Raw genomic sequence first — 14,474 nt, 5'->3', positions numbered from 1 at the left:
GTTATTTTTTAGTACAGATTTTTTGCACCTCTTTTGCCTTACTTTATCATTGCTTTGATCAATTTTATTTACCATTTTTCAGGGTCCCTAGTCATAAAGATAGTAATTTATGCAACAAATATGACACTGATATGTTTCATATTTCACCAAAGCAGTGTCATTTTCACTGTTACAAGACACACTTATAATAATTTGTAATCAGCATGTCTAAGACAGAACTACTCGGATCAATAAAAATAAATCATCAAGTATTTGTGTGTTTTAAAAATATAATAAACTAATTGTAATGTAAAAAAATAGTTACGAAGAACAGTTTCAAATTCAAAAAAAGTAAAATTTATTTAGTACTTAATTTAGTACAGTCCAAACACTAAACAAATTACATTGACTTTAATATTAAAGAATTACATTATTGTGTTTTGAGTTAAATTTTGATAAAAAATGCTGATTAATTTCATGATTTTAGTTGCTTTTCAGTGCTTCTTGGCATATTAACTTGCTTTTCTGTGGTCTTTTTTTTGTACCATCAGAGGGAGGGGCAGGTTTGAGTTTAGATATTTTTTTATTGCACAAGTTTACCCTCATTGGATTAAAATTACAAGCCGTTTGTTAAAATAATTCATTGGAACCCTTACAAGTACTGCCATACGTGCAGATTACATTTACAAAGTTAGTCATGGTAATGTTTAGTCTTATTTTTTTTTTTTTTTAATTGTTGGGTTGAATTAATGTACAACAGGAATTGGGGAAGGGGCTCGTCAAAATGATTTGCCACCTTAGTTTTTCTTTACGACCCAGTGCACTGACATGTAATTCTGATTTATTTCAGTTTTAACTAGGGGTGTGCGAACAGTGGATTTTGATGGTCAAATATTTTTGAATCGAATAGTAAAATTTTCGAATAGAATGCGAATAGTTGTAATATATATATATTTTTTAATATGTTACCACACTGAACAATGGTGGGTTTTTATATATTTATTTTATACAAGATATTTTCTGTGAATGAAACCACAAAAAAAAAAAAAAAAAAGTTCACTTAGTATTTTTAAGAGTTATAGAGGACATGGATTCTTATTTCATTAATAATAATATTTAATAATTGTTATCTATTGTTTTTCCTTTTGGTTACGACAATGGAAAAATTTGGATAAAAAAAATGAGTAGCATGGGAAATTAATTTCATTGTACTTCAAACTAGTGTTGGGCCGATTTCTAAAATATACCGATTCCGATTCCATTTTCGATTCTTAAATTAAAGGGTCGATTCTTCGAATCCGATTCCGATTCCTTAATTTTTAGCTGACAATGTTCAACAGAGTAATATACTCAGAAAAAAAAAAGGTTGTTTATGATTTTAAAAATATAATTGCATAATTATATATAATATATCAATACGTAGCTTAAGTGAAACGGAAAGTTAAATGCTGTATACATAAATGCAAAAAGGATTTATCAACACAAAATGTATGTCTAATGAATTTTCACGTTAATTTATACCAAAATTATTTTTACATTTGTTTGGCCTCCTGAAACTGCAGGTCGCCTTATATTTGGGCCAATACGGTATTCACAATTTTAAATTTTGCTATTTGACTTACGAATGCGAATAGTTCGCAACTATTCGTATTTACGAATGTTCGCACACCCCTAGTTTTAACGCAATTCATCCTGCAGGTAATCTTGTCCGTAGCGAAGATGTGCACAGCACGCCGTTACCTGCTCTATGTTCACTTCTCCCTTGTACATGAACTGCAGCAGGACCTTCATGTCCTCGTACTTGACGTCCTTCAGGATGATGATGGGGTGCTTCTCGTAGTGGCGCATCAGCACCATCTCGAAGTACGGGCTGCACGATGCCAGCACCAACTGCGATTCAAAAAACACATCTCTGTGATGACCACAGTGACTTTGCAGTAGGCAAAACGGAACACAGTATTGTAATAAAATCTTCAAGTTCTGTATTGTGCATAGACTGAACGTGGAATGAACATACGTCCGGAAATGATGCCCTGCAAAAATTGCAAGCACGAACAGTAGCGTGCAAATTTTAATTTGGCAGGTTTCAGGGGACTACTACACTGGCTGCATGAACGAGCAATCACAGAAAATTGGCGGTCAAATGATCCCCTGGAAGCAAGTGACGAGCCCAGCTCAGACGTTTATGAGTTGGCCACATGCAGTTTGGTGTACATCACCCTTCGTGGTACGAAACTCCCAGTTTCAGGAAGTCGCTGGTTCAGACGAACGAATGTCTTCCTATTCGGTACGTGTCTGTCGTGAGAGCACCCTAAGTTAAATGTCCACTGCTCCTGCGGCAATTTTGTTTTAGCCTGAACATATCGGCCATCTCTCTGCGAATGGTAAGTCGGCCGTAATACTGCAGTGGGTGTACACACTATACTAAGCTCTGTAGTAATAAGAAGGAACATTATAGATGCAAAGTTTGTAAGCAACTGCTTCAAACACAAATCAAAGTTCCTACTTTTAATAGAGACTATCATCATACATTGTGTACTTATAGCAAAATAACAAAATTTTACACAGACTAGTAAATCATTTTAACAAACTTGACAGTATTTTTCAACTATCATAAAAATAAGTGAATGTTCATTCCTTAAATAATGATCGTCTTTAGATATTAAATTATAGATATTATTACTACATCTCATCAAATAAATAAATATATAAATAAAAATTAAAACATATAATATTAAAATATTTAATAATCAGTTAATTGATATCATTTTTGTATGTATAATTTGAAATATTTAAGTCTTTTTCTCATTTAAACTGCTTAGTATTTGTTTGTATACTTATGTTTACTGTCCAGTAGTTATCCTTCGTAGTTGTTAATTATTGTAAAATTAGACATGTTATTTTGTATGTATGTAGGTATTTCATGATTTGTCAAATTTGTTTTTCACTCTTGTCTTTGTGTTGTTTGTCACCTTGGCTCTCTGCTGTAGGTAGAGATGATTATTAAATATATTAAACAAATAAATAAAAAATAAAATCCTGGCCAGAAACCCCACTGTAGGGCAGAGACCCCACTGAAAGGACAGAGACCCCACTAACAGGGCAGAGACCCCACTGACAGGGCAGAGACCCCACTGACAGGGCAGAGACCCCACTGTAGGGAAGAGACCCCACTGACAGGGCAGAGACCCCACTGACAGGGCAGAGACCCCACTGACAGGTCAGACACCCCACGAACCTTGTGCGCCTCAATGAGCTGGCCCTCGCACGCCAGCGTCACATCGCAGAACGCCTCCTGGTTGAGCAGCAGGGAGAACATGTGGCGCTGGTTGTTCTGGTGGTGCTTCCACTTGAGGCAGAAGTGACTGCCTTCGTCGCCGCCCGCGTCGTCCCCGCAGTTGCCTCCGTTGTCGTCGGCGACGTCCCCGGCCCTTTCGCCCCCCTCCTGCGACCCCGCGTCTGTCTGTTCCGACTTCTCCTCGTCGCCCAGCATCGCCTCGGCTGTCCAGAACTCCGCCATTTCCTGTCCACACCAGCAAAACATGCCACAGTCATTTACAAAAATACTGTTGTGGGCACTGACTTTATACTATGGGGGGCAAGTAATATTGCATTCTCTCGTACATAATATTTTTTATTTTGGGTTTCTTACTACATGTGATGTTTTAAAATGAAAGAAATAAGTGTTTTAATAAAAAGACAATTATAATTAAACTCATAAAGATTAGTAACATGACAAAACATTTGAAACAGACTTGTAAGTACTTCAATATGATAAACTTAAAAAATTATATGTAAATTTAATTAATTAATTTGTGTGACGAAGAAGTAAAACATAAGGAGAATAAATAAATATAACCAATTTTAGATTTAATGAAAGATATGAATATTATTGTAGACCTATATAAATATGCAAACAATAAATAAACTCCTGGAAATTATATTCTATGATAGAATTTTAAAATCCATAGTCTTTTTATAGCTAAGTCATCTATATCAAAGATATTTTGATTTAGATGTAACTATGTTTTATTTTACAGTAAGTAAATGTCATTTCATAAAAAAAAACCTTCAATAATTCATAATATTTTCCCAACTAATATACAAAAAAAATTTTATCCACTATAGTCTTGTCTTCATGATTTTTTTTATGTAAACATTCTACACGAAAGTATCTTTCAAAATCAGTGACCAAAAATAACTATAAATAGAACCACACAGGCCTAACTTTGATTTTTGATGGTCAAAACTTCTGTTAAAAGCTTATGACCATTTACTGGTTTGTTTAATCTTGCTGGCAGTGTCAATCACAACACAGAATACCAGCTGAAACCACAGAAAAGCAGTCACTAACTGTAAACATCATCAAACAACAATCAACCTAGCAGTTTAGTCTAACTATAAACAAAGAAAAATGTGTTTTTTGTGCGTTATTTTAACTGCATAATAAATGTGTGTGTATATGTATATATATGACATAAATAAATCTTCTAACACTGATAATTTAAGGAAACATCAATCACATACCTTAGCATTGTAATTGTACATATTTTTCAATTGCATACATAAGTATTACTTATCGTGTTATTTCAAATGAAAGAATTGATATTTTTAACATGTAACACTAACATCAAATTGTTTCCCCTTCCTGCTTTGAAGTAAAAAAAAATAGTAATTGCTTCCTCTATTTTCTTTTAGTGCAGTCTGCTTAGCTAATCTCACTGATCCTCACTAGCTTCAACTGTTACAGTAACTGATACCATCACATAACAGCTACAGTCTTGTTTCATGCTTGGATAGCAGTACAAAGTAAATGGCAACCACTGTTGTCAGCTTCATACTAGCTTGCTCATTAACATTAAAAATCTTATTTTGTACACCATATTTAAATGTAATAAGATTTTAATACATATATTTTTAATTTTACTGTTTGTTGAATTTTTTTGAAGACCATAAATTAGTGTCAGTTGAGAGTATTATTACATACAGTTGTTGTCATTCTGAAAAAAAAAAAAATAATAATTCCATGCTAAACACCTCTTATTATTTCACAGAAGAAACTATTTGTAGCTGTCAAGGAATAATATAAACTTGTCTTATGTTCAAAAGATCAGAAATTTTAATTAAACGATCTAAACAGTTGTTAACAAAAAAAAGGTCTGAAAAGATGGTGTCGTTCAATTACAACTCTTTAGAAACATAAATCCATTTCAGCACAGCCTACAGGCGTAAGTAGATTTCGAAGTACCTAGTTCTTCTGGAAATGTTTGGAAACTTTTATAAACTCCTGGAACATTTTAAGAAAATGTACAAAACATCCTATATGTTCTCCAATAATACAAATAATTGATTGTAACATTTTCTCATATTCCATGCAGAGATATTATTTTGAATGTTTTTAATTCAATGCATCCAGTTTTGAATAGCTTCAAATGAATTTCATATTATGCCTACTAAGGTAGTTAGTTATGTGGTTTTGACCTCCAAACACTATTTTTCATCCCTTGCATTAATACATGGTCACATAAAAATTTTTTTTGGACCAAGGTTTAAGATAATATTAAGACTGTTTACAATAAATTTGAACAAATTTTATACTAAGGAAGTTTTGAATTTTTATTAAACATCAACCCCTTTCTTTATAAGTTAATCAGATATCTGTGTAACAAGAGAAACAATTTCCTCACCTGTCAACTTGATGGTATTCTGTATCAATATTGAACACTTGCCCAAGTCAGATTCTTTTGTCCCTTTACACCCTGGAATTTGTTGCATAAGATGTAGAACGTCAGGTAGGTAGTTCAATAATTTGTTCGGTGCTCCCAATGAACTTTGTCCATGATTTTGTGATTAACTGCTGTTTAAAATTTGTCCATGCTTCGACCACCCAGTATATCACATCTCTGATATTAAACGTTTTTTAGGATTTGGAGTATGCTTAAAGAAATTTCATCATTCTCAATCAGACGTCCAAGAAGGCTTTTTTAATATGCATATTTTACGTTTCGAAGCACCTGCTGTTCCATTGGTTGCAGCAGTGGAGTAACATCAGGTGGCAGAAAAACAGCTTTGATATCTTCATTGACAAGTTCATCCTTTGGACTGTGTGCTGGGGTGTTATCAAAAACAAGGAATGTCCTCTGTGGTAAACAATTTTCTTTGTTGGATTTTGTTACTACAAGGACAAACAAATTATGAAATCAGCCCTTGAATAATTCACTGTTCACTCATGCTTTTTTTTATGAGTGTAGAACACAGGAAGCAAATTGACATTTATGTTTTTAAAAAAATATGGCATTTTTTGATTTGCAAACCATTAACAATAAATTGTCATTCCCAACTGCATCTGTACTCCACTTGTCATGTGCTCCTTGCTCATCTAGAGAACAGCTGCATTAAGTTCTGTCTTTGCAGAAAAGGTTTTTTTTTTGCAATTGCTTAAAATTAATTCCAGTCTCGTCGCAGTTGTACACTTCTTGTGGCAAGTAGTTTCCGTTTGAAATAATGTCGGAAAAACATAGACTAATGTGGCCAGATGATCTGACGACTGTGACTCGCCAGTAATTGAAATAAGACATATTTCATCATGCCTCCTTTTCACAGTTCAAATCATCCATTACTTGCAGTAAAATACGGTTAACAACTCTTTATTCAACTGCCTGGCTTTTTCCCGAATAAAAGGCCACAAATAGGGGTGCCGCTGTCTTTCCTAGAAAGTTTTTATAATCTGACCCTTTAGATGTATGCTGTTCCACATTTGTCTTTTCAGATGATGTACACAAGACTTCTCTATTTTGTCTAGATTTGTCTTACATTCACTAATGGTCACTTTCCAACACCGAATTCGGACACGAATTTGGTTCCAATTTCATATTTATTAAGGTGTTTCAATACTTTGAGTTTGTCTTTTAACACCACCTAGCTATGTTTTCTCTTTTCTGAAATTTTAAAAACTAAACCCAGCACAGCAGAAGTTAAGAGCAAAGACACACTGATATGCACTTCACTAGATGACACATCACAGCTCAGTGCTAAACTGAATACATAAACAATAAAGAGAGAAGTAGTAGTGTTTAAAAAATAGCCAAAAGAACGAGTCATGCCTTGACCGCTGCACTGCCTACCGTGCGAGTCATATTGTAAGAGCATAGACTAATTAAAACCACCACACAAAATTTTCATGTGCATAACATACTGTACAGTACTGTTATTTGCACAATACATATGAGTATACAGTATTATGTAACATAATATTGTACTGGAATTTATTTATGATTTTCTGCCCTATTTAGGTTTATAAAAATTAGACAGTGAATAGACGGGTAATCCAAATTTTCACCAATCCACTGGTCTTATCCCAATTAGTTGGAATTAGCGACATTCTACAGAAAATTATTTAATTCATTGATACAAATAACATTTTAAATCACGTATTTACCGACCTTTAAACAATCAATAAAAAAATATTTAAGTTTTTATATAGCAGATCACAATAAAATAACCTTAGAAGAGCTTTTTTTAACCCAGCCCCCACACTTTACTATTAAATCTTCCGATCTCCCATGCACAATGGCGGCGACATGAAATCCCCTCCACTGTGCTCAGAGGAAGAGCAAGCGTTTGGTAGGTGTGCACAGAGAAACCGCTTTCAAGTCCACTGCACGGATAGTGTTACTATGTTGCACTATGGTTGACAAACACTTAGGTACCTAGTCACCACAGAAAAATATATTTTCATTTTTAACTACTATAGCATGGATAAATAATAATTAAATAATAAAACAGAATCCATAATTCTAAGCTTTTGTACTATATTAATTTAACATAAAAAGAAAATTACATAATCATTTTTTTTGTACCATTAAAATTGTTAATGTTTTTTTCAGGTTCTGCAGCTGTAGTTTTTGTATACAAGGGCCACCCCTGATGTACTGTCATAAATTATAATTTATAAACTAGTATTTCTTGGCTTATGGAAGCAGCCTAAGTCCTTGTACAATGTAGAAGGTCTTTAATCCACCAAGTTTGGAATTAGAAATTTTTTTCCAGATAAGTGAAACTACAAATAAAAAGAATTACACTGAACAAACACTAAAAAAATTTATAAAAAATTAATAAAATAAATTAAACATACTCAATGCAATAAAATTGGTATACAATAATTATTAACATGTAACTTAAGATTTACACAATATCTGAATGAAATCGGTGCTTCTAACAGTACTTATATGTCACATGTTAGTCTGTTCACTACAGGCATGTATGATTAGTGCTGCATCAGTATGAAACAATACTTAAAAGACAGCTGAGGTAGTAAACCACAACAAATATCACGTGCCACACAGAAAGAACAGATTATTAATTGTTGGCATAAAAACTTTTTGTCTGTTAATATTATACGTTACATTTCATAACTACCCTATTCTCCTAGACTAGCCAAAGAATAAAGCATTGGGAATAATTTCTTTAAACAAAGAAAACATATGCCTCTTCATACTGAATCCCGTTTCATTAAGCTTCTCATTCGTATGCTAATTTATGTTTAGTGCCAAAATAATGTAATTGCAAGGAAAACATGAGAGAAATTATATACTTTGTTAAATGACTCAATCGGTTCAGTACAAACGGTTAGGTATGAATAGTCTCACATAAAAACTTTAGTTATTTACACTACTAATAGTTCCCAAAATAAAATTATACCTTAATAAAATTTTCTGGGATTACTTATTGATTCAATCATATTGGTGATATCAATATCAATTCAATAATATTGAATCGATAGTGATTACATAATTACTACCTCCATATTCTTAAGAAAAAGTAATTAGGGTTTTGAGTAAGAATCATAAATAATACAAATACAAACAAAAAAATCACTTCATAAGAAAATTTCTTTACATGGTTTAGTTTATTGCATTTTGGTATTTTTTGAAACTATAAACACTGAAATATTTTATCTCTGTAACAACTTTTCTACACGCTTTATATTAGCTTCAACTGTATGTTTGTATGTTTGTAACCGACTCCTTTGGGTGCGATTTTGACCCACTTTAAAAGGCCAGATTTCATTCAAACTTTGTAGATTTATCGAGGACCGATGAGAATACACTAATTTGATTATTTTAGTCTAGGTATATGAAGTAGCTGGTGCCCCATAATTACTTGTAGGAATTAATTTAATTCCAACTATATCACCACCAAATTATGATCAACACCAAAATATCCGTGTATCGGAATATACACTAATTCGCTCTGATAGGCATATACCTTTGTTTGTGAAACCCACTCCAATATACTATAACCTAAATAACTCCACTGCCTACAAACTTCCATGATTAATTTACCACTCACCACAACTAATAAATTTACATATTATAATCATTATTTTTCTGATAATGAACTGCACTTTTCCCTACATTAAAATAAAATCACAAATATTAATGATTTATTGGTAATTCTGAAGGAGAACCTATTTCCAGTAAAAATTATAGTAAAATTTCCACAGTGCAGAGTTCTAAAAGTCTACTATTCCCTGAGATTTTAGTGTGACATCTGATTTGCTTTTAAAATTTACTTATAAAGAAAACATATAAAAACTATGATATGATGGTTAAACTGGACCACCACCTACAAAATCCTGGCTACAGCCTTGATAGAAACCTTTAAAAAATAAAATATAAATGAATAGTGATTTACTTAAAATTTTTTCACAAAATAAATACAAACCATTTATAGGACAAAATTCCTGAAATTGCACGAAGTCACCCAAATGTGTCCTCTGCATGTGCACACATTGTAATTGCTTGTAATATTACAATGCCCCTAAGGAAAAACCACATGTACTTGTCAAAAGAAAATTACTGCATTGGTTGGATCCTCTTTTTCGAAAAAGCAACTACTTACAACCACCATAATATATTTTTATCATAGCACGAAACACACCAATTCAAATGTTTTTTACACTTTCCATCTCTTAAATGATACACACAAAATATCCCAAAAAATTATCATGTATTTTAGATACCACATGATCACCACAACTCCACCTACAATACACACAATATGATTTAGTCAAATACAGACTGTATATGCACCCACCACACTGAAAACAACTTAACACATGACTACCGATATTCCAACTTCACCTCATACCAATAAAAGAAACACAACATTCTTCACACTTCATTTGCTTTCTTTTCTGTATGGCCCACACAGGAGCTGATATCTAACAGGGTGTTAGTACTGGATAGCTACAGTTGGCCTGGGCAGATGATAGATTGTAACAAACCATGGCTATATAAATAGGTTTTAACTGAAGTTTTATGTTTTTGTTTTAATCCCAGTAGATTTTAAATTAAGCTTTACATTTGTGTCAAAAAGAAGGTAGACATTGAGCACGGGGGCACGTTGAAACAAAGGCAAACGTAAATATGAAAATGTATTACTTTTTCCTAATCACTGTGTGGAACAGCATTGCGATACTCCAAAGTAGTTCGGCAGAAATGACTATTTGAATGGTTAGGTTAGGTACAATTTACTAACATTTATCACAACATGATAGTATAAAATTATTGTAAACATCATCTGTAATGTAAATATTGTGACATAAATTTGTGTTTTTCTTTAATAGCATAGCCAAGACGGTTTTCCCTGGTTCTGTTGTTGCCGCCCTACTGTTCAATTGATAATAGCATCAACTTGATCCTGTGATTCTCTATAGATCCTTAGGAGTGTGGCGTAGCTGAGATTGCTTTTAAAAAGATAGGGATTTTAATATCTGTAGGTTACGGCAGGGAACAAGACAGTTTCCCACGTTAATTGGTTTTCCATTTCAAGGGAATATTTAACACTATAATATTAACATTATAAATAGGTATAATAGTTTAAAATGAAGTAGAAGTAACCCATTCACAGTGATAACTTTGTTTTCACAAAACCAAAGTAGGTATTGTGTAAAATAAATTAAAAGAATTATTTGAATAAAATGTAATAAATCATTTTAAGTTCACATAACAAAAGTTAGCACAACTTATCAGATACCTATGTTATCCTATGGCACAAATACTCATACAGTTGTCATAATTGAATATAAATAGTAAACAACAGTACAAATATTAGCTAACAGAATGTACTGGTTGTCCAAAAAAACTGTAAACTACATACAGAATTGCAGTTATGTTTTATAGCATGATTTGGAAAATAGTTGGGAACAAAAAATAACACATTTTCTAATTTTAAAGACATGCAAGTTGCAAGAATTCAACATGGTGAAAATCATGTCATATAAACAAGCTACTATAAAAAATGCTGCCGTAGCTAATTAAATAATATAAATATTGCAATGTGATTTTACACTGTGATTAAAAAAAATAAGGATGTAAAAAATGGATTTTCAAATTTATGTTTTACCTTGTTTCAATGCGCCCCTGTATTGACTAAAAAGGAAGCCAGATATGAAAAAGTATCACGAATACATCAGACCTATGCAGTCTGTTAAAAAATAATACAAGGCACATGGAGTGTGAGATTTTTATTGGCAGAGCAGTTATAGAAGTATATCTAGTACATGTAATGCACAGTTTTCATACATAACTGTGAAAATGTGATATGCAACACAGAATTTACCTATATAATTATTCACAATGTTTTTAATTTAAGGATTGAGAAACTAGAGCTTACAATGCACCTGCATACAACCAGTACAAATCTGATTGGCGTACTTCATGAAAGGCGACGATCACGAGCTACTTGCTGACCTGCTGTTTAAGCATCTGCTAGTTTCATCGTAAGTTAGCCATCTCAACTGTAGTGTTACAGCATGCCAGAGTGACGTCATGAGTAACAATTAAATTTTATAATTGAGAGCAGCACAACCAACGACCATCCCATTGCAGTAGGTACTTAATTATGCTGATCAAGACCATTGCTAGAGTCAAACATTAGTAGTAAAAGACTTTTAACTATACATTTTTAAAAATAAATTAAGGTTAAGTGCTCTTGAATATTAAATTCAATATGTTTATTTTCGTAAAATATTTAAATTCTAAAAAAATATATATATTCATACTTTATGTCATGGAATACTCTCAATGGAATGTGTATGTAACAGAATTATAATCAGAAAAATATCACTCTTAAGACTAACGTACGTCTGTTTACATATTCATACACATAATTAGTGTATTTAATGAACTATACACCACGTACTACTGAAGAAAGGAGCGTGCAACAATGATAAGTTTATCTACGAACACAAAAACTACTTTTAAATCGGCCTAATGCTTGTCTGGTACAATACCGTTGTTTTAAGACATAAAAACTCTGGAAATACATCGAAGGATTGCCACAATACTTTACCTCTTCTACATCACGTTCTAACGGTTCCATTTTAACTGATGTGGATAGTTCGGATTCACGCGACGGGCACTTTAACATGTGTGTAGACAAATTTGTGGTATTTCCAGAAAAAATTAATTGCGTATCACAACGGCGGCACCACACATGACGCTTATCCTTAATTTCTCCATTTTCAGATGCTTCGAATCCAAAATACTGCCAAACACCACTGCGAGCTGATCTCGGGGCTATCAAATTTCTAGACATTTTAGAAATATAACTGCTTTCTTAAACTAATTTTAATTAGTTTAAATAAATATGATTTATAATAAACAACCAGTACCTAATAGAAAATAAAAAGTATACAATTCAAGATCCGCCGAACAGTAATTATTCCAACAGCATCACTCCTTGCAGTACAAAAGCAGGAACTAATTTATCGAAATCGAAACTCGAATAATTAAAATCGACCGGTTATGCTTGTTTCACACGTACTGCGTTTATTGTTTATCCAAAATCAAACCAACCCACAATCATGACAAAAATTTTCTTCAACAAATAATAAATTAAAATGTAAACACATCAGTTAGCGAACAATTTAACAAAATTAATTATATATGGCAAGTTTACGGGATAAAAAATGTGTACTTCAAAATTTTAATAGTGCTGTGTTTTAATTATTTTACAATATTATACTTTATAACCACATATTTAATTAAAAATAAAAATTATTATTATTTTTAAACATAATTCGAGTTAAAAAATAATACTTGTTCAGACTTTTACACACCTTGTCAAAATAAATGTCTCTGAGAAGACTAAACATTAGTCTACCTCGTAAAGCACTGCTTCCGTCTTGTCACTAACGTCCATTTGAACATAGACAATCGGCTCAGAATCAATGTGTGACAAGGGATAACAGTGAGCGAAAGTCATCTTCAGGCCATCGAGAGTACTCTATGCTTCTGGGGTCCACCTGTATCACTGATACAGTGACAGAAAGTCTGTCAAGGAAGCTGAAATGGTTGAATAGTTCGGGATATTATTTCTAAGCCATTTGGCCAGTCAAAAAATTCCATGCATTTGGTGATTCCACTACCGCGTTTTTCTCTAGGTGCAAAGGAAGGGGCCGATTTCCATCTGTGTTCACCACATGTCCCAGGAATTCGACTTCACCCAGTCCTATGTGGAATTTACGGGTGTCACAGGTCAGGTGATGTGTCTCCAACCACCCCAGGATCACTGACAAATCTCTGAGTATACAATATCATCGTCCAGGTAAGCTGGCCAAGGTGGCCAAAATGGCCATGGTATCCTTCGAGCACACATACCATCATTGGTAGGTGTGCACTTGGGCCCGAAGGGCATGTCACATAATTGGAAGCATCTCCCTTCAGAGACTGAAAATGAGCTCTTCTCCAGTCTTGCGGGTAGTTTGGTATTTGCCAGTAGTTAAAACGCAAGCCCAGGGTGGGTAAACACGGGCGTTGCCAAAGCTAGCAATTACCTTCTCGATACTGATCTGTGGAGTTGGCGAACTCACCATTATGCTGCTCAGCAGATAGAAATCCATGCAAAAGTGCATGGTACCATCTCTTTTTTAGGGGCAGCACAATATGGGCATTCTAATTGTATATGCTTTCAAAAGGCTTGATTACAACATTATGCAACATTCATACATTTGCTGTCGGATAATTTTTTGCTCTCTAAATCTATATGCTAAGAGATGTTCGCAAACAGGCTGATCATATGTAGTAGAGATGTGGTGCTCTATCACCGATGTGCACCTTAATGGTTTGGCCAAGGCGAAGACAATTTACATCTCCTGCAGGAGCAACTGCAGCACATTATGATAAGCTAAGGGTTAATTATGGTCTAGATGTCGAATTCAGTAGGCTCACTAATGGGGTGGGGTGCCTTGCCTATCACATTCACACCCAGTTGCTCGTACTGGCTAACAATTGTATGTTCCGAGCATAGCTCAACACTAGGCTTTGTGACACGAACATGTGGGTGGCTCCTGTGTCGACCAGGGTAGCAGTGAGCTGACCATTCGGGTGGATGGGGATCCGCATGAGCCTGTCGTCCTGGGTGGTGAGTTACCTCAATGTTACCTCATTGTCCCTGATGTTTCACCAGAGATATCCCCATGACATAGT

The 14,474-nt window shown here is 33.7% G+C and overlaps 1 protein-coding gene across 3 annotated transcripts in view; it reads right to left on the bottom strand.

The window, feature by feature from the left end:
* Positions 1-12,762, bottom strand: part of LOC134536008 (protein bric-a-brac 2-like) — a 28,714-nt gene extending 15,952 nt beyond the window's left edge. Inside the window, exons 1-3 of one of the 3 annotated variants that reach the window (XM_063375499.1) lie at positions 12,337-12,762; positions 3,218-3,502; positions 1,720-1,869 (exon numbers count right to left, since the gene is read on the bottom strand). In XM_063375499.1, coding sequence (XP_063231569.1) covers positions 1,720-1,869; positions 3,218-3,502; positions 12,337-12,582 — 681 coding nt within the window. In that variant the 5' untranslated portion in view covers positions 12,583-12,762. Of the gene's footprint in view, positions 1-1,719; positions 1,870-3,217; positions 3,503-9,705 lie in introns of all 3 variants that reach the window. The other 2 variants (XM_063375502.1, XM_063375500.1) reach the window with 2 other exon arrangements.
* Between the last annotated feature and the right edge of the window lie 1,712 nt (positions 12,763-14,474).

The sequence above is a fragment of the Bacillus rossius genome, chromosome 10 (assembly GCF_032445375.1).
Source record: "Bacillus rossius redtenbacheri isolate Brsri chromosome 10, Brsri_v3, whole genome shotgun sequence".
Classification (NCBI taxonomy): domain Eukaryota; kingdom Metazoa; phylum Arthropoda; class Insecta; order Phasmatodea; family Bacillidae; genus Bacillus; species Bacillus rossius.
This window is presented reverse-complemented; position numbering and strand designations above follow the sequence as displayed.